At 33.9% G+C, this 21831-nt stretch overlaps 1 protein-coding gene across 5 annotated transcripts in view; it reads right to left on the reverse strand.

Moving 5' to 3' along the window:
* Positions 1-21580, reverse strand: part of LOC123559376 (cell adhesion molecule 1-like) — a 42431-nt gene extending 20851 nt beyond the window's left edge. For 2 of the 5 annotated variants that reach the window (XM_053552764.1, XM_053552765.1), the window contains exons 1-4: positions 21415-21579; positions 10404-10787; positions 9254-9616; positions 7975-8229 (exon numbers count right to left, since the gene is read on the reverse strand). In XM_053552764.1, coding sequence (XP_053408739.1) covers positions 7975-8229; positions 9254-9616; positions 10404-10787; positions 21415-21472 — 1060 coding nt within the window. In that variant the 5' untranslated portion in view covers positions 21473-21579. Of the gene's footprint in view, positions 1-7974; positions 8230-9253; positions 9617-10403; positions 10788-21414 lie in introns of all 5 variants that reach the window. The other 3 variants (XM_053552762.1, XM_053552763.1, XM_053552761.1) reach the window with 3 other exon arrangements.
* Positions 21581-21831: the final 251 nt, after the last annotated feature.

Raw genomic sequence — 21831 nt, forward strand, 5'->3', positions numbered from 1 at the left:
GCTCAAAATGGACAATAGATGGAATAAACAGAAATTCTTAGATGAACACAGAAGTTTAAACATTGATGACCCCTTTTTGTTTATGTCAGCCTCAATTCTTTATAACCTTTTTTTTGCTTATTGCAAGATATTTGTTAACTTCCAACATTGCATGTATATATTTAAACCACATTTCTTTGCCTAGTGTGGATGCAAACTAGATTATATTTTGATGGGTTTTGAATGTCAAATACCAATTATAGCCAATTAGTGCCTGATAAAAATAAAACCGATCTGCTAGTGTGAACGCGGTATTAATCCCTTACTCTTAAAACTCTTGATAATACTACCCACCCCCAACCCCAGTGCCCACATTTCTCAGCCAACAGGATTGCCAATTACAAAATAAAAAGTATATCAATAAAAGACTTCTTTTTTCATTTGAATATAAAACAGTTAAAATATTTGTTACTGCACTTTAGTTGTTTTTATGAAATATCTCTGCGAAATCAAATAAATAAACAATTTATAAAATGCATAATACATGTAGTTAAAAAATTTCAACAGAGAGACATTCAACATGCTGTGGTTAACATGCACTAATTCTCTTTTAACTACACAGCTTTAAATTCACATACCCTATGATTTTGACAAAATCTAATGCCTGAGTTCTACAAATTTTGGTTTTGAAAACTGGCAAAGAGCCACATATAGTCAGTCTTAATCTGTTTATTTGGAAAATATTTAAACAAGAGCTGTCTGATGACAGCGCGCTCGACTATTCGAAGAATTGATTGAAGAATGGGGTCAAAATATTTCCACGGATATTCAGACAAAAGAAATAAATAGATTAGACAAACAATGTTCCTGTATTACTTTGATTTCGATAAGTCTTGCACTAAATGGCAATATATGAGCCAATTTCAAAGTCCAAAAAGGGCCATAATTCAGCCAAAATAGTTATGTACTCTTGCCTACAGATGGAAATCATAATGATAAACAAGTGTTCAAAGTTTAAAAGCCATATGTCAAATAGTTTTGACAAAACATGGACTTGTATGAAAACAGAACCAATTTCAAAGTCCAAAAAGGGCCATAATTCAGCCAAAATAGATGACAGAGTTATGTACTCTTTCCTACAGATAGAGACTATTATACTAAACAAGTGATAAAAGTTTAAAAGCCGTATGTCAAACACTTTACAAAAAATATGAACTGGTACGAAAAACTTAACCAAGATTTCTAAGTCAAAAGGGGCCATAATTCAGCCAAAATCTTTGATGGAGTTATGTACTCTTGCCTATAACTGAACATGGTAATGGTAAACAGGTGCTGAAAGTTTCAAAGCTTTATCTCAAAAGACTTTGTCAAAATATGAACTGGTACGAAATATTAACCCAGATTTCTAAGTCAAAAAGGGCCATAATTCAGCCAAAATCCTTGATGGAGTTATGTGCTCTTGCGTATAACTGGACATGGTGATGGTAAACAAGTGTTGAAAGTTTCAAAGCTTTATCTCAAAAGACTTTGTCTAAATATGAACTGGTACGAAAAACTTAACCAAGATTTCTAAGTCGAAAGGGGCCATAATTCAGCCAAAATCCCTGATGGAGTTACGTACTCTTGCCTATAACTGGCCATGGTGATGGTAAACAAGTGTTGAAAGTTTCAAAGCTTTATCGCAAAAGACTTTGTCTAAATATGAACTGGTACGAAAAACTTAACCAAGATTTCTAAGTCGAAAGGGGCCATAATTCAGCCAAAATCCCTGATGGAGTTACGTACTCTTGCCTATAACTGGCCATGGTGATGGTAAACAAGTGTTGAAAGTTTCAAAGCTTTATCTCAAAAGACTTTGTCTAAATATGAACTGGTACGAAAAACTTAACCAAGATTTCTAAGTCGAAAGGGGCCATAATTCAGCCAAAATCCCTGATGGAGTTACGTACTCTTGCCTATAACTGGCCATGGTGATGGTAAACAAGTGTTGAAAGTTTCAAAGCTTTATCTCAAAAGACTTTGTCTAAATATGAACTGGTACGAAAAACTTAACCAAGATTTCTAAGTTGAAAGGGGCCATAATTCAGCCAAAATTCCTGATGGAGTTATGTACTCTTGCCTATAACTGGCCATGGTGATGGTAAACAAGTGTTGAAAGTTTCAAAGCTTTATCTTAAAAGACTTTGTCAAAATATGAACCGGTACGAAAAATTTAACCATGATTTCTATGTCAAAAGGGGCCATAATTCAGCCAAAATCCTTGATGGAGTTATGTGCTCTTGCCTATAACTGGCCATGATGATGGTAAACAAATGTTGAAAGTTTCAAAGCTTTATCTCAAAAGACTTTGTCAAAATGTGGACTGGTACGAAAAACTTAACCAAGGTGTGACGCCGACGCCGATGCCGACGCCGTGGTGAGTAGGATAGCTCTACTTATTCTTCGAATAGTCGAGCTAAAAATGATGTAAAAAGATTAATTTCATAAGGCAGTAACATTTGCAGACATTATAGCATACTTTTTAAAAGTATAGGAAATGGTGTATGTTTTTATTGGCCTAAATTTACATATTGCTTCTCTAACTTATGTGTGTATTCAATTATTTTACATCAGATCAAATTTCGCCTACATTTCCATTTCCAAAATTATCGCTTCAACTTTTAGCAAAGATATAAGAAAAACATATCAGCATTATTGTATTAGTTTATACTAGTGTTTACTACATCCCCCACTGTGTGCCTCTCTACGTTTTTATCTATACGCATGAGTGGCTCCCAATAGCTAGAAGACACCAGCGTCATCTCAAGTGTGTCATTATTTTGAAATAAAGCACGCCTCATCAATACATATTTTTGTTGTTACACAGTTAACTAGGCAATTAATACACTGAATATATCACATTTCGAAACTGTACACCGATGTACAAATTGTAAATAAGACAGTGTGCACTATACAGTCACGTAGCACTAAACAGTGGAAACATTACGAATATGGGTTACATTATTTTATTGATGTCAACTTTAGTTCGATTCTAGAGCATTCCAAATATGCCGAGTTACTTTAATTCAAACACAATAGCAGTTTGTTACCTACCTCTATCATTTTACTACAGGCTATTTTATCTGGACTTTGTGAAGAACTTAACTCATATGACAATTGATCCATACAAATCTAGTGTTAAATCTAGTCCTGCCTGGGACGTTTCGTTGGGTCAGTGATATACTTGTTACATATACAAACGTCTCAAAAACATGGATAGGGCCTACATAGGAATAGGACCCCCTGTAGTTCGAGTCACATAGTGGGACTATGGTGGAATACAAAACTGTCGTAATTCCTTTACTTAATATCAGCTACAACTGTTCTTTGTTCAACCCTCAGACTGAACAAAGTGTAGACCATAACGAAACTTCAACTAGCAATGAACATATAGCTCAACAGCCATACGTAAATGTTGTGATCATGACCTTTGACCTTTAATACTGACCTTAACCTTATACACTTTGCACAAGTTTTATGGAAATCTTTCAAACTTTAAAAGATATGGAGTGGACATGATATTTAAAGCTGAGTTCTTCGATTATGGCAAGGGCATGCACTCTTACATGCATTCAAAGGGAAGCAATAAAAAAGATGTGATAAAATCTATTTAACCGAGATAAAAATGGAGACTGATGGTTTATATAGATTGACAGAAAGATTTCTGTATCAATATTCCACTACAGACAGGAAACAATCAGAAACCAGACTCTAGAACAATACGCTTAATCAGGATCAATTTCATCAAATGTACAAATTAACCAGCCAGCACTTGATTTTTTATGGATGTTTCACATAATAAAACTGCCAATATTTCACTTAAACAAAATGGTTTATGGCCAGCAACATTAAGGAACGATCGATACACCAATCAGAAATTAAAACATTCAACTTGAATTATTCTCCTATTAGCTTTTTTTAATTAACAGAGTATAATTTTACATCTAAGGAAATAATATTTGTATAACTTCTTTATTTATCAGAATATTTATGTAACGTATGTTTTACCATGGTATGAATTAATATATATAATCATAGTCTTAATTGAGTAGCCTTAAATTTAAACCGCATTAAAGGTAACTTTATAGAATAACATCAACGCAAATGCACATTACAATAATGCAAGTTAAAACGCATATAATTGAAGCTTTATGTAACAAAAACATAACGAAAGTTTACAAACATTAAGATAAAACGTGCAGAACAATTGTTCAAAATGTAAAGACATGCACTAGCATACAAAAAACATACAGTAACATTTTGTAACTGGATACAAGTCAGGAAGATTAGACAAAACCATCAAAGCTGGGGATATTACACAGAGCCTTCAGATAATTTATTTTCTTTTAAAAACAATGAAGAGTTGCCTGTTCAAATTAACCATTCTTGGCCAGCATGGGTTTAACTGACCTTTAGCCTGTTAAATTTCTAAAATGGACTGGTCCATCATTCCACTGAAAATTTACTGACTGAATAGCGAACAGTGCAGACCATGGTCAGCCTCATGTAAGTTGAACACTTATAATTTAAGCTTTATGTAACAAAATCTTGATTCTTGGTCTGCACTGGTCGCAAAGGTATAATCACTTGCCGTCAGCAGGCTTAAGGTTACAGGCCATTGGAGGAGATGGGTCAGGGATTTTGCTGTCTGAAGCCTGGGCTACTTTACCTGTACCAAATAAAGTCATAATTGGGAGGACCCCCGACCCCACTTCAACTTTGCAACTTCCACATTTTACTTCAACAATTTAACCTTTACCCTGCTATATTTCTAAAATGGACTGGTCCATTGTTCAATCTGGGCAGTACCATTTATTATTCAAAGGGATGTTCACTGAAAATGTACTGACTAAATAGCAAACAGTGCAGGCCATGATCAGACTGCACATACGTGCAGGCTGATCTTCGGCTATATGTACACTGGTCGCAAAGGCAAAAATCACTTGCCATCAGCAGGCTTAAGGTTAATGAAACCCCTGGCTGGTCAACAACGGACATTTAACATTCTAAGCCAGTGTTCTTCCTGAATATTCAATTCTGTACCAGAACTAAATTGCTCTCTACAAATAAGTAATTTCTTATATTGGTGTACCACTATGGAAAGAACTTCTTTTTTTGAACATTTTAATTTAAAAGGTTAACATACAATATTGTATCCAAATCTTCCTGGTTGTATACAGCTAGACAAAACATGAAGTAACAAGAGCTCGTAGAACACGAAATGTCCCCCTTGTTGCATTCAGTAATTGCACAAGGAACAGAAATTATTTGGTCACTGTACACAAAAGTTCTATTGTTCTGGATCAATGTGATCTTGACCTTTGACCTCAAAATCAAAAGGGGTCATCTGCTGGTCATAGTCAACCTCCCTATTAAGTTTCGTGATCCTAGGCCCAAGCATTCTCAAGTTATCGCCCAGAAACGGTTTAACTGTTCCAGGTCAATGTGACCTTGACCTTTGACCTATTGACCTCAAAATCAATAGTGGTCATCTGTGAGCTCTGGCTACCCACAGTTCTTGTTTATCTATGGATAACATTTATTTCCAGGGTCACTGTGATCCTTAGACCTTTGACCTACTGACCTCAAATCAATAGCTATCTAGAATCATGATCAGGGTCCCTATCAAGTGCTGGTCATGACCAACCTTCCTTTCAACTTTCATGCTCCTAGACCCAAGAGTTATCATCTGGAAAATGTTTAACTGTTACGGGTCACTGTGACCATGACCTTTGACCTACTGACCTCAAAATCAATAAGGGTCATCTGCTGGTCATGACCAACCTCCCTATCAACTTTCATGATCCTAGGCCTAAACATTCTTAGTTATTATCCAGAAACTGTTTAACTGTTACGGGTCACTGTGACCTCGACCTTTGACCTACTGATCTTAAAATCAATAGGGGTCATCTGCTGGTTATGACCAACCTCCCTATCAACTTTCATGATCCTAGGCCCAAGCGTTCTTGATTTATCATCCGGAAACTGATTGGTCTACATACCGACAGACAGACTGACATCTGCAAAACAATATACGCCTCCTTTGAAGGAGGGCATAAAAATGCCCAAATCATGATCAAATGTCACTTTCCTATATATTTAATAGAATCAGCATTTGGACAGAAGAAACTGTGACTTGGGCATTTTTGTATGTCTCATGATAATGATAATGAAATATTATTGTTAGTCTGCAAGTAATGGAAAGTGGAAACAGTTCCAAATAAGATTATAAGATGGTTCCAACGCTAGACTAGACTAAAAAAAAGTCTATTTTCAGTCCTTAATAGAAGTTTATTATTGGATTATAGACTGTTTTAAACAGTATTGTCTTACTCTTCACTCTTCACGGATTACTAAAAACCTGTTCTCTAGGTAACAAGTAACTGAAAACTTCCCAACATGAATCAAAAGCCTTCATCACTATCACCAGGAATTTTTTTTTGAAGGATGTTAAAATGAAATAACCCCCCATTTGAAAATCTTGTGTTTTGACCTTTTGAGCAATCTCAATAGCCAAGTCAAACATTTATGACTACAATAAGTGTTTATAGTGAAGTATCTAACACTAGCCAGTCTGCAATACAAAGTTTTCTTTATTTTCATATTTCAAAACATTTTTTAATCATTTTCGAACAAATGTAGTTTTTGCCCTCTGCAGCTAAGGAACTGTTCCACTAAGTAATGTTAGTACATAATAATGCAAAAGAAGGATAGATGTGTTAATAGAAATATACTTTTCTTTCAGCGGTAGGTAGGGTTGGGAGCTAAAGGTGCATATAGTTATATGGGATTTACAGGGAACCCAATTGCGGCACTCGTACATGCACCGTTACTAAAAAAGGTTGGCAAATTGTATGATAAAATTGTATACTTTTTGGCATCCGATAAATTAGAATCTACTAGAAATCTCAAAAAGTTTTGATTTTTTTTGGAAAGACTACAGAAAGAGGAAGGAATACTGAGAAAGATATTGTAATTCAGGGCTTCAGCTTAACAAAATATCAAATATCAAATGGAACTGTATCCGTTTTGTCAAGAAGACTTTCTGTAACCTTACATAGTTACCTTTTTTTTCACAATGTCAAGCTGAAGTCCTGTGTATAAGATCTAGCATTGAATTATGTTATGGGATGAAATGTTTTATGATGGAAATGGTTCTCAGGTGAGTGTCTCTCTGTCAGTAGGAAATATATCACACAACCAGGTCACATGTTGAAGTTCACACATGAACCCATTGTCACATGACCATCACATGGTACACAGTAGGTCACATGATAGGGATGCTTATAGCATTTACAAAATTTCATTGCTTCAAAACTGTGTAACAAAATTTTGATAAAAAAAAAGGCATTTTAGCTTTCTAAAAGACAGAAATCATTTCAAATTCATATTTTTTTGACAATATGCTTAGCTTCAAAGACTTGTGGAAAAATGGTACGTGGGGCTCAAACAAATAACCATGCGAGAGTCATTTGACAGCAAACACATAAAAGCACAATGTGAACAAACTGATCAGTACAATTACAGAAAAAGCAAATGAATACAGTTACAAAAAAATTAACAATTCTGTAATTTAAATATAAACAGATGATAGAAAATTGAGAATAGTCAGTGCCATATACCTTGAAATAGCACACATATTAATGCAATAAACTGCTTGTTATTCAGCGGATTAGTGTTTTAGTTTGGACTGGCGAAAGTATTCTAGGAGTGTTTTTCTGTGTATACATTTCTAACAAAATACGGAGCATGGCTATATCTAAAAGCACTACTCTTCCCGCTATATCTAATTTGTAAAACTGAAAGTATAAATTCTGTTTTTAAAATCATCTAGCAAAACTGTTAACTTATCCTTACTATAAACAACACTCTATATTAACAAGAGGTACAACTCCATAGTTACTTCCCCTTGAAGGGTTTTTACACCTCGACAAACTGTATTTTATCTATACTTACTGATATCGATGTAAGCCGTTTCATTCACAGTGTGATTGTTTGACTTGAATGTATTGTAAACAACACAGGTATAGGTCCCATTGTCTCCCATCTGCAAGCTTGTGAGTGTTAAACCTGGACCATCGGTCACTGTCCCGTTAGGTAACAACCAGGAATAAAATGGTGCTGGGTAAGCATCAGCCTTACAAGTCAATGTCAGCAATTCTGTGCCCTCGGCAACAGTACGGTCCTCTATGGCAGTAATCTTCGGAGAATCTTCAACAAAATACAGAGATTACAATCTACAAACACTGCGGAAAATGGTTCCATATACGGGAGTGTACGCATTCCGTATACTCCTAATATACGGGCGTATACGGAAACATTTTTCCCGTATATGGAAACATTCCATATACGGGAATCACATATTCTTTAATTTGACGTTCATGTTTTTCTCACATGGATCCGTTCATTCATACTTAGCATAAATACGTTTCAACAGTTTATGTCAGTATTCAAAGTTAGGGTTTGTCATGGTCCAAAAGTATGTTTAAGGCGTAGGTTTTGATCATACTTTCAGGAAAGATACCTTTTATATGATATTCGTATATTAGACATATACTGGACCGTATACTCCCATATATGCACATATTTTTCGCAGTGAAATATCTTCAGCAAGTCACTTTAATTCTTCTTTATTTAAATTTAAACAGTACTGATCAGGAGTGAGAATGTTTTGCTTAGGATAAACATACAGCATTATTCTCAATTCTGCAGCCGAAATACTCTTAAGGTCAAACACTATATAAGTGCTAATCACATATAAGGTTTAAAAGTATAGTTATTCAATTTATTCAATGAAATCAAACAAGATACCCTAAAATGGCCTAAGTTACTCACTTGAAGTGGACCTCGATCTTCTGACCTTGCTTCTGACCTACTTTGGTGAACATTTTTTCGGCATGTCATAAGAAGTTATTTTAAAAGTTGTTTTCTTATTTTTGCTGTGACTGCCCAAAAATGCATAACCATTTTGAACAAACTGGTGAAATGGTCTAAAAAAGTTAAAATATCTTTAACTAAAAGGGGCCTAGTGGAACTGTTGAACAAATTTAAAGAGGTCTATGCAAGGATGCTACAGGTCAGGTACCCTGTTGATTTATAATAAATATTCAGAACTGGGGCAAGTTAATATGGATTTTCATGTTGACCTTTTTTGTCCCAAAAACTGAATTAAAATGAAACATTGTGAACAAATTTTTCAAGCTTTAAAAAATGTCATAAAAAGGATGATACTTACAATACACTGGAATATTTTCCGTTTGCACATGTCCATCTCCATGTTGGTCATACTTGTCTTGTTGTACAGTGCACCTCACAAGTATGTCATTGAATTCTTTAACCATTTTCAACTGCAGTGTAGAGGTCCGTGTATAACTACAAGTGCTTGACACGTACACTGGTGCGGTGGAGGTTGCTTTGCTTGACGCATTTATCGCATTAGATGTGTCGTTGCCAAGGTAATAGAACCAGCCAAGATGTCCAACAGGTTCGTTGCCGACATCTCCAGAACATGTAAACACTACATCATCCCCTTCTTCTAAGTTGGTACTTGGTACATATGAAAGACTTCGATGTTCCTCTTGCCCAAATAATGTGTTGACTACAAAAGAAAATAATACCTTCTACCAAACAGAAGATAGGCTAAGTACACATCAACATCACGACGAGACAAATACACATTGACACCACAACAGGCCAAGTACACTTCAACATCACGACAGGCCAAGTACACTCCAACATCAACATCACGACAGGCCAAGTACATTCCAACATCACGACAAGAGAAATACACATTGACACCACAACAGGCCAAGTACACTCCAACATCACGACAGGCCAAGGACATTCCAACATCACGACAGGCCAAGTACATTCCAACATCATGACAGGACAAGTACACTACAACATCAAGACAGGCCAAGTACATTCCAACATCACCACAGGCCAAGTACATTCCAACATCACCACAGGACAAGTACACTCCAACATCACGACAGGACAAGTACACTCCAACATCACGACAGGGACAAGTACACTCCAACATCACGACAGGACAAGTACATTCCAACATCACGAAAGGCCAAGTACACTCCAACATCCAAACAGGCAAAGTACACTCCAACATCACGACAGGACAAGTTCACTCCAACATCACGACATGACAAGTACACTCCAACATCACGACAGGACAAGTACATTCCAACATCACAACAGGACAAGTACACTCCAACATCAAGACAGGACAAGTACACTCACTGACAGGACAAGTACACTCCAACATCATGACAGGACAGTAACCACTAAAATCACGAACACAAACACTCAATTAAAATTTCTGTTCTGACATTTTGAATCAACTATTATTAAAATAACTATATAACACCTACCTTTAACTGTAAAAGTGGAAGTCTTCTCAACGTTTTTGTTGGTACCATCAAAATAAAATGCTTTCCATTTATATGTCGCTTTATCATCACATTCAATTGTATTGAACACAAATGTTGCAGTTTTACTTTCCTCAGTTGGCTTAGTAGCAACTGTCCTAGACTCAAGAGATGATTCTGCGTAAGTCACATTTAGGGGACTGGAAGGATTTAGAAAAGTCACAATGGTTGTAAAGTCTGTATCAGATTCTCTTTTTCTCTGTAACTCTATAGAAAAAAACTGTTCAAGTGATCCTAAAGTGTAGGTGCAAGATAATGTAAATGGATTATCTCCCAGGATAGCCTTGTCCATAGTCTGGGAAACACTTATTGTTAGTGAAGACACATCTGAAACAGAAAACAAAATTACTCAATATTCAATCAAAATGTTTAATTTTTTAGGGGTGGGGGTGGGGCTGAGGGGTTGAATAGAATTGGGGAGGGTATAATGCCAAAATAATGTCTATGGCAAAATGGCAATTTACAGTTTCTAAATGGACAGAATCTGTGTAATATCTATCAAAATTAATAAATTAATAATATTGACTAGTATGGTTAATATCATGCTATCCATTTTAATGGGATTTTTTGTTTTGTTTTTTTTAATTCTGATGTTCTTCCTGCCTTTAAAACTCCCTTTTTATGTCAATCAGAGTGCAAAATATATATACAAATTCAAAGTCAGTATAAAGGACCTCTGAGTTATATACTATGTACATTTTCATTACAAGCAAAACTAAAGTCAAATTCCTTTCATTCCAAAGTATAAACAATTTGCATTTATTTACACATTACAACAATAGGTTTATGACACCGAGACCGCAATATTTCACGGGATTATAAGCCAGAGTATTGATCATGTCCAGATTAGCTAGATATATCTTAAAACAATCAATCAATTGTGCTATGTCAAAAGATCGAATCAATGTAAGTTTCTTGTTTTACCACATATTACATTTCATATATATAATTTATGATCTTGGATTTAGTTATCCCATGGTTCAAAAGAATTCTGAAATACCTAAATGCTGCGATCAAAGATAGAAAAAAAGTCCAGGATTTCCGTCATCTAATCTGTCCATGAAATATTAATTATCAAGGAAATTAATGGAGCATGTTTAATGATTATATACAGCATTAACAGACCATATCATAGGCTATATCATACAAAATATAAATCACAAAATTATAAACAAGAGCACAGCCTCATCTGATTTTTTTGTCTCTGTATAAGTCCAAAAGGGGCCATAATTCTTGCAAAAAGCAAGATGGAGTTATGTTTCTTGCTGTACAGAGGCAGCTTTTGATGGTGAACAAGTGTTGCAAGTTTTAAAGCAATAACTTTGATAATTTAGGAGAAAAGCTGACCTAAACACAAAAGTTAACCAAGAAATCTGATTTTCTAAGTCCAAAAGGGGCCATAATTCTTGCAAAAAGCAATGTAGAGTTATGGTACTTGCTGTGCAGAGTCAGCTTTGAATGGCAAATAATGCTCCAAGTTTTAAAGCAATATAGCTTTGAGAAAAGTTGATCTAAGGCGTAAAAAAAAATTGTTTGTTTCCGGTATTCCGACCTACCCTAAATTTTTGGCCCAACCTAAATGTTTTTATTTTTTTGTTTGTTTGTTTTGGGTTTAACACCATTTTTCAACAGTATTTCAGTTATGTAACGGCGGGCAGTTAACCTAACCAGTGTTCCTGGATTCTGTACCAGTACAAACCTGTTCTACGCAAGTAACTGCCAACTTCCAAATGTTTTTATGGCCTTGGAGAATAATTTTTTCAACTTTTTGACAAAAAGTTGCTAAACTGCACTTTTTATGCTTTAAAAATGGTCAGTGATATTAAAAATCAACTTCCTGATGCTCTAAAGGCATAACCCCCTTATTTGTATTCATTTTTTGACACAAAAATAATTTCCGAAAAGTCTCCCTTAATAAAAAAAAATTCAAAAAAAAAAAAAATTTCCGACCTACCTACCCTAATTTTTTGGAGCATGTTACCGGAAACAAACTATTTTTTTAAGGCCTAAATGCAAAACTTAACCAAGAAATCTGATATTTTCTAAGTCCAATAGGGGCCATAATTCTTTCAAAAAGCAGGATGGAGTTATGTTTCTTGCTGTACAGAGTCAGCTACTGATGGTGAACAAATGTTACAAGTTTTAAAGCAATAGCTTTGATAGTTTAGTAGAAAAGCTGACCTAAACACAAAACTTAACCAGGCAACGCCGACGCCGATCAAGTGATGACAATAACTCATCTTTTTTCTCTCAAAAAATCAGATAAGCTAATGACAAAATTATAACATGGGCGCTTATTATAGTCACATAAGAAAAACTTTTAAAATGATAGTTCCCTCTACGTATGAATACAAGTCATACAATAATACGAGTTACAACATCTATTATTATGATCATAAGTATTAGAATTATTAACACAAATCATAGTATAATTTTTCAAAGGTACTTTCATTTGTAGATAGGTGGTATCTCATTCTGCTTTATTGCCAACCTTTTGTCTAAGGTTTAAATTTGTCCTTAACCTTTTAATAAGTCTGGCTGTGATCTGCAAATTATGTTCTGCTCAATGGATTCTGACATGCTTGGATCACCTGAGGACACTGCTTGAGCCGAGCATGATCATATATGCCTAAATCCATATGGAAGCTGAATGCATCAATACAAGCTGGGGACCATAAAAACTTCTACAGGAGCCAAGATTATTTTTTCACTGTATATAATAAAATTTAATGTCGGCAACTTCTGTAAGCAGGTATAAACAAACACTAGTTATGTTAAATGCCTGCTGTTATTTGTCACCATCAGAAATTATGCATTATCTCTTGCATTACTGTGAAATGACTTATAAAGAAATTTGATACCAATTTTTTTTGTAAAACATGTATAAATAAAAGGATGGTATGTATCGTGACTGTTTAATATTAATGAAAAAAAAAAAACAAAAAAAACACAATGCAAATAACTGTAGAAGAACTATTATAATAAATTGGTTCAGGATATAATTATTACCAAACCCAATTTTGAAACCGAAAAAAAGGGATAATTCTTCTTTGGACATTATATCAATTACCCGAAAATAACTGAACTGAGAAGAACTGGAGAAGAATTTCAAATATCTTAATTACATATAATACCATTATAACTTGAAGAAGGAGTTATTTCAGCTGGAGGAGAAAACAAACCATAGTTGTGAATTATGACAACTCTAGCATGTCAACAAAGTTCTCCAAGTGGAAATTGATAAATAAGGGCATTTATCAAAGTCTAATCTCAGTAAGATAAACACATTAGAAACTGAAATAGAGAATGGATTTAGAGCTTTATGGAAAATATAAACACTTCTTGATTGCAATGCAAACAGAAATACTGTGACCAGTGCCAAATGTCCATTTACACAAATATGGTAAAAGTAATAGACGTAAAGATTTTTTAAGGCCAAACAGGCTGAAGAAAAAGAGGCATAATACTTGCTATTAACCCTTACCCTGCTAAATTTCTACAATGAACTTGTCCATCTTCCAATTTGGACAGTACCATTAACTGTTAAAAATGGGTGCTTACCAAAAAGATGCTGACTGAAAAGTGAACAATGCAGATCATGATCAGACTGCATGGATGTGCAGGCTGATCATGATCTACACTGGTCACAAAGGCAGAACCGATCCTGTCCAGCATGGTAAGGGTTAAAAGGTTAAAAAAGCACACTTTTTAGTGTTTGAATCTATACCAATTTTTTAAAGATAAGGTTTGTTATAAATCTGAGCTGTAACGGCAGCAACTGATTGGCTCTTTTCTTTTTGAAATTGACCAATAGCATAATTGTGCTTGAATCTGTCTAAGATATTTTCAAAGGGCCATTATAAATGGTGTCCATATTGACATCTCAGTGCAAAAACTGGATAACTGTTTCCTTATATAAATGCACTTACCAAGGTAATAATGCACTATGCCTTGGGAGATGGTCTGTTAGCCTTTAACATTTTCAATAATCTTTAAACAATTTGATTTAATATGAATGCATACACTGACATTTCAAAATACACAAGTAAAGTTGCCTGATTTATGTATTTTCAGCTAAAAATATGTTATATCATTATATCAGAGGACTTGCCCAACGCATTCTAACATCTTACAGGTCTTGAAAATTAGACATCGCAGAAATCACTATAATTGCTTGTTCCAAGACTATAATTAATCTTGCTTCTAACAGCTATATGAAATTTTCCCTATTTCTGATGGATAAATAGCTATACTAGCACACTCCCATTCTATTACAATTAAAACAGCTAATATTACATTACAGTCTGGGTGTGTCCGAGCTTGCTGTGTAAAGTTTTCATGGGTTATCTACATTGCATCTCTTTTCCTTTTAATTTTGCCGACTAACTGCAAAGTTTATATCGATATACTTTATCTTTAATAATAATATTCCGGGTTTCAAAAACTTGATACAAATTACATAAAAAAATGTCTAAAAATAGTATACATATAATATACCCCACAAGGTTTATTATTTACCCCATGAGGTTCAAATTTATCTTTCAACTTAACAAGCCATACAAAGACAAGATACAAAATGTACTAACAGATCAAGATTACAGGAACCTCTCCAAATCTTTACGCTCATTTGTTATGGCCACAGTGTCATTTGAAAACTATGTCATTTCTCTGTTATTGATGGTGATTGCCCTATCTGTCATACAACACCACACACTGGGAGGGGTCTGAACACATTTCTTCCTATCTATTTACTTTGAATATACATTCTAAATTGGTGACAATGACCTTGTTGCAAAACATGGACATTTCTAATACTATTGCTGTTCATAAGCGTTTAAAGCGAGTTCACAATTTATGTTTTTAAGGTCATGATAATTACGCATGTCAGGCACTTCACGTACTGCTTTAAGCTCAATACATTATGTGTGTAAAATTTCTGTATTTAAAAGACTCAAACAGATTTCAAACAAATGACACAATATTTCTGTACATTGCATTACCATTAAGATAGAAATGGCAAAACAAACATATCCTTCACACCTGGCAAATGAATGACAAAGAACTTAAGTGCCTAACTTTATGTACATTACAGGTGTTGAGAAGACTTTTCCTTAGGAACCTTGCAACGTTTCCTCAGCTTTGATGATTATGACATATATTTTAAGTTAAAAACTGATTTTGCTTTTCATTTTTGTTTAACCCCACCCACCCTCCAATTACTTAAAATCAACCATACGGTTAAAATATACAACAACCCCCTTTTTATCGATAGATAGACAGGTATCTATAGGTATTAGTTTTATAGATTATCTAAATTATCTAATGCAGGAAGGGAAATATTCTATATATCTTTCTTTTTTTGTTCATATTTTAGTATTGGTATATATTTTTTCTATCAGTTTGTCAGATACTATATGGCTGCCTGTGATTGTCTCTCATGAGAATATTATCAGTGACTGGCTGATGATCTGCTCCACAAAGTACTTCTCAAATGAGCTTAAGACAAAAACATTTCTCATTCAAGATAACATTTATGACATTACCTATCATAAATTTTTAAACTGCAATATTGAGAAACTGAAAATGGGCACTTAAAAACCAGTATAATTTGTCACATGGTCATCAATAAATGTTACTATCAAGCGTGTTCTGGCTTGAGGGTATAAAGTGAAGTTGAACTGTCAAAATTGTAAATTATATGGCTCAAATTGACAAGAACCTGTTTCAGAAAGTTAAAATAATATCAAATTTTTAAGGAAGTCTTCCTGATCCAGGAACCTTATTGATTTATGTTATGGTAATTGTTATTTCAAGTCAAGGAAATTTAACCTAGCCCCTTATAACTGGGTCAAGCGAAACAAAGCCTTCCTTGCTCCGAATCATCTGTAAAAAAAAAAAAGTTAAGACTTTAAAACACGAAATTTTCTTCAGCTCTGTCAATGTTAATTTAGTGAAGATTTTAATGAAACTATACAAGAATGTGCATGCTGCAGCTATAGAAAACAGCAAAATGTCATAATTTAAAAAGCACAGTTAATATAACTACAAATTGATTATATGCTGATCTTAAGTCTACATCTATGATTATAGCCATTGATGGAAATGGGGAATATGTCAGATTATGTAGATGAAAGGTCATATATATCCTATTTAAAAGTTTGCAATTTCCTGCACGATCTCACTATGAAAACATTCAGTTTCATGAATTACTTCCCTTTTTCAAAGACATAAGCTTTGATTTAGAATTTTCATAAAATTTTTTCTTATCCATGAACATTAAACTGAAAGAAATATGGCACATAAACAAGACAGATGTATGGCGAAGTATATGACCCAAATAACATTAAAAGTACACCTCTAGGCATCTGAATATATTCCAAATACAAATGTAAATTGACTTTTTTAATTAAAATGATCAAATTGTTAAAACTAACAGTCCGGTGTCAAGCACCTATACACATTTACATAGATAGGTTAATTGTGTTTTCTTCAGATAAAAAACAAATTACCAGATAAATACAACAACCCAGTAATTATCTTTACACAGGACATGAGGCCCTGCAAGTGGTGTACAAATTAAAATGTCATAGCTTAGTATATACTTATCTCAACTTCTTGTAAGTTTCAACACTTTTGTGTGTGTATGTGTATGTTTGCAACAAGTTTTCAGTTGTACAAACAATTGTGTCTGCTTGTAGCACAATACTGAACTTTATAGTGCTGCCTAAATTTAATTTCAAGTCAATAACTATTCAATACAGATGGTCAGTTTGAACTGGAATTCAATCTTGAAGTTCTAGTAAAATGCTGAGCACCAAGCGAAGAAACTACTACTGTAGTTACTACTTGGTGCTTAAAATTAATGAAATTACTTTTCTGAATATTTCTGAAACATGTCTGAATGTAGACTGAACCCTGACTGAACAATTTTTAGCAGTCTGAATCTTTCTGAACATTTCTGAATTTTTCTGAACTTGTCTGAACTGTATCTGAAAGATTCAGAAATGAATTCAGATAGTTTCAAGGCTTTGATATGATGCTGCAAAGGAGGTAACCCATGACCTCCCACACTTATAGCGTGGGGCTCTACCGAGGCGCTTTTCACACTATAACAATTAAGATATATCTTGCCATTAATTAAGTAAGGTAATTTGCATGCTATCATAGGCAGGTGTTAAATCATTATGGGACACATGAAACCACTGACAATGCACCTGTATGGCACACAACAATGCCACTTTTTCATAGCACTTAATGTTATCTATTTCTATTTATGAAATGAAAGGCCTTTTATCACTGCGAGGGAAGAAATCGATAAAACTGCACATTGCAGGATGGTTTATTAACGTAATTAATTATGTACGTCATCAATGCATTTATTAATAATGTAAATACATTGACAGCATGTACAATAGTCACTGACATCTACCTAAACACTTTGACAAAGTGCAGGCTTTCAAATCATTGAATGATAAATTGCATGGACCATGGTCTAATAGGCATGGAGAGATCTGTTTATTTACATTAATATAATGCTACCACTATATCTACCCTACGATTATGAAGCAGTTTTCCATTTAAATGGCTTCCTTTTATACAAATAACAACCCTGAATGTAGTCAACTTAAACTTTAATCTACAACTTTACAAATTCAATCTAAAAACCTGAATTTAATAGTACTATAAAACATACAAAGATTGGTTGTTTTCAAAACATTATTAGGTGGATTTAAACTTGTTTATGTGCTATATTAAAGTTACATTATGCCAAAATTTCAAATTTAAAAAAAAAATGAATAATTATTACACAGTAGACTATGTAAACATAGAAGAAATTATATGTTTGTATGTAAAAACTGTGAGTATATTGTGTGCTAAGCTAAAAATAGAATACATTTAATAAATGTATAATGGCTTTTAGACTAGCTCCTAGACTATGACATATTATTTTTTTAAATTCTATTTGTAAAATTGTGAATATAGCCAGTCTATCTCATATGTGTCTGTTTGTGTCCAGCCTATTAGAATTGAATGAATAAACTTATCTTTAAACTTATCTCATCATAATGTCCAATATCATAGTATGGTAATATTACAATCAGTTCTCTGAGAAAATCTCTAAAATACAGGCATTTGTCACTACTACATAAAACAAAATATTAAAAAAATACAAAAAGTTGAAAATTTGTGACAAATTCTTTATTATCAGTGTAGTGGCTAGTCTATATGGCTTTGTACTGACCATTAAAAAAACTGTTAGTCTTTTTTCAAAACAAATGAGTGTTAGGCCTGCTATTAGTACCCCAAATAAATAGGGTATGATATTTACGTATTTTCAGTATTTACTAAAACTAATGGATCAGCTTAGTATATCCTTAAAGCTTGGAAGATAATAAAACTCTGTGACTTGCGTATATATATACTCCCCTATTTCTAAAAGTACTTTACTTTAATATTACTGCAACAGTTAGTCATTTTCATTACATTAATTTCTTAAGTTTTGCTACCCTCAAGTTAACCAAAAGTATAAAATGATTTCAGTATTACCTATCAATAAGCAATGAATTTTAAAGGAGGAAAATTACCTAGGCATAGAAAGCAGTAGACAGTCATGTGAAGACATACCAGACAAATAAACCATCAAAGTGAAATGGACCACTTCCCTTTCATCTCATCTTTACAGCCTCTATTATTTATATTGCAAAAACCAGGATTTATTTTACCATTTAACACAGAATATTGCATGTTTTGACAAAACCTACCATATATGACATTCAGTTCCCATTATTTACATTGCAGCTGCCAACACAAACATTTCTTTGTTGATTATTCTGCATTTGTCAGTATTTAAAGCATTTCAAATCTGTTTTCAACAAGTTAAGTTACAAAGCTTTCAATTTTTAGTTTTTAATCTCCCATTTGTGTACATTTTTACAAATTTCATTGATCTTTTTACATCAAGAAAGAATAAAGTTTGTTGTAGTTTATCTGGTTATTTACAGAACTTTTAAATATCATCCTTTCTGAAGAATCAGGTTCTTGCTCTGCAATTATCCCAATACATCTTGTATAAAAAGCAAAATTTGAACAAGAAAGGTTCCTGATTTCTTGAAAAAGATCCAAGTAGCTTAGTACATATAAAAGATTGAAGCATTTTAATTCAAAATGAGGCTTAATTATTGAACATACATGCAGCATTATCTGAGTGCTAACATTTTCAATACAGGGGAAATGAATGTCTTTTTCAATGTGCAAAAGTGACACACCTAAACAAATCATTCTGGCTTGCTAGTCATTTTATAATGCAGGAACTTTAAATCAGCATTTCCCCACACAGAAAGTTAAGATAATGTCAGCCTGGCATCTGGTTTGTATTTCTCTAAGCTCTGGGAACAAGAATGGCTGCAGACTTTATTCCTACATTTATAATGTAAATATTCACAACAGGTGGCATGAAATTACTAGACTTTTGGAGATTTTTTCTGACAGTTCCTGAAATACATCACATCTTTTCTATTAGAAATGGAAATGATCCTGATACACAAAGATTTTCCCACAGCAAAGAGAAATTACTTAAAAGTTGAAATTTCAAATGTTTTTCAAGGCCTCCACTTCCTTCTTCTTCTTCGCGACTACACTGTGAGACCAGTAGCCTCGATGAAACTTGTGGTTTGCTGCAGATCCTCAATGCCTCCATACAGTTTCTGGTGGATTGAGGTATCCACTTCCAATGTACCGGTAGTAAAAAACAACTACATAATGTCATATTTAAAACTGATCTATAAAGTACCAAGTAAAAGAGAATATGACCTTAAAGTTAAATTGCAATAAAGCAACAACAGCTCAGGGCCTCTGGACATGTTCCACATTAACTTTAGAACCTTTTTAATTGTCCAAACAGACCTATTTTAATTAAATCAATTAAGTGCCAAGCACTAGAACACATCTACAAAGATAGGTTTAAATGCGCTTCCTTCATGTTAAAACTGTCACTTAAATCATACATTTGACATTTAATAAGGTTAATTGTAAAATTCCACAAATTCTGTAGTAAATATGGATTGCATACTGTTAACATTTCGCAACATTATAAATTAAAGTACGAACTTAAAGGGGGTTGAGGGCACAGGGTGACTAGTCAAAGTAGAAATCACCCATATTCACATGCATTTTTTGTGTATATCCCTGTAGTTTAAAACAGTCTCTTACAGCGCGCGAGAGTAATATATTGTGGCCAAGCTTGGTACTATGTATTATTTAGACTCCTGTAGACGCGTCAGCGGTGTTCCTTGTACTGACACTGCAGCCGATGTTATAGCCTTTACCGAACAGCTGAGTTTTTTTAATTGCTGATATTTTTACGGACATTCTATATACTGTACATGTACTTCTAACCAGTTAGCCTGCAATTCTATCAATAAGACTCCAGAAGAGACTCCTAAAAGATTCAGACTCTAAATTAACAGCACTCACTGTCTTCATCATTGGTGCATTATTTGTATGAAGAAGTTAATAACATACATGTTTAGATCTTTCATGACATAAAACAGGCATTCTAGCCTCCAGACATTTTTTTATCAGAAGTCTTATCTAAATGTCTACTTTGTTCTATGTGTTTGTATTGTCTACCCCATACCAGACACTAATTATCGCTCCAACTCTGATTACCCTATACCAGGGCCTCGGGGCAATTTATTAAACGGTACTGTGTAACTTTTTATATGATAACGGAACACAACAAAACGATTAAAATTTATATAGATCTAGAACTACATGCAAAAAAATAATTGTATAAATGTCATACTCTTTTTTAAAACCTACTGTATATAGAAACGTGACCGGATGACACACCTTTATACTACTTTCAAATTGGATCTGTCAACTTCAAAAAAGTGTGTCACCGTAAAACTAGCCAAGGTGTTCAATTTAAAAATGGTATGTAAATTTGACTTACCTTTAAACAAAATTAAAATCACAAATAAAAACGAATACATTAAATGTAAAGAATCCATCTTTGAATGTTGCAGTATGGCATGAAAGTAAAAAATCTCTTGAGTCACGGAATAAACGAAAACTTCCTATCTCACATCCGCCATGACTCAAATCTATCCTACAATGCTTTGCGGCTCGATTGTTTACCTGTGTAATTGGGGCGCCCGCGGGGTACAATAAAAGTAGACGCGCGCAGAAATTTGATTTTATCCCGCGCGCTAATGGTACACACATTTTTTTTACATTTCTGTAAGTAGACCTACTGTATGTTGGCAGTATATATATTAATATATATAGTGCCCGAATTTTTTTCACACGTTTTTCAAAACTTCATAGTAAGAAAAAAGATAAGGCAGTGAGCTTGATGACACCTCAAAGT

The sequence above is a fragment of the Mercenaria mercenaria genome, chromosome 10, assembly GCF_021730395.1.
Source record: "Mercenaria mercenaria strain notata chromosome 10, MADL_Memer_1, whole genome shotgun sequence".
NCBI lineage: Eukaryota > Metazoa > Mollusca > Bivalvia > Venerida > Veneridae > Mercenaria > Mercenaria mercenaria.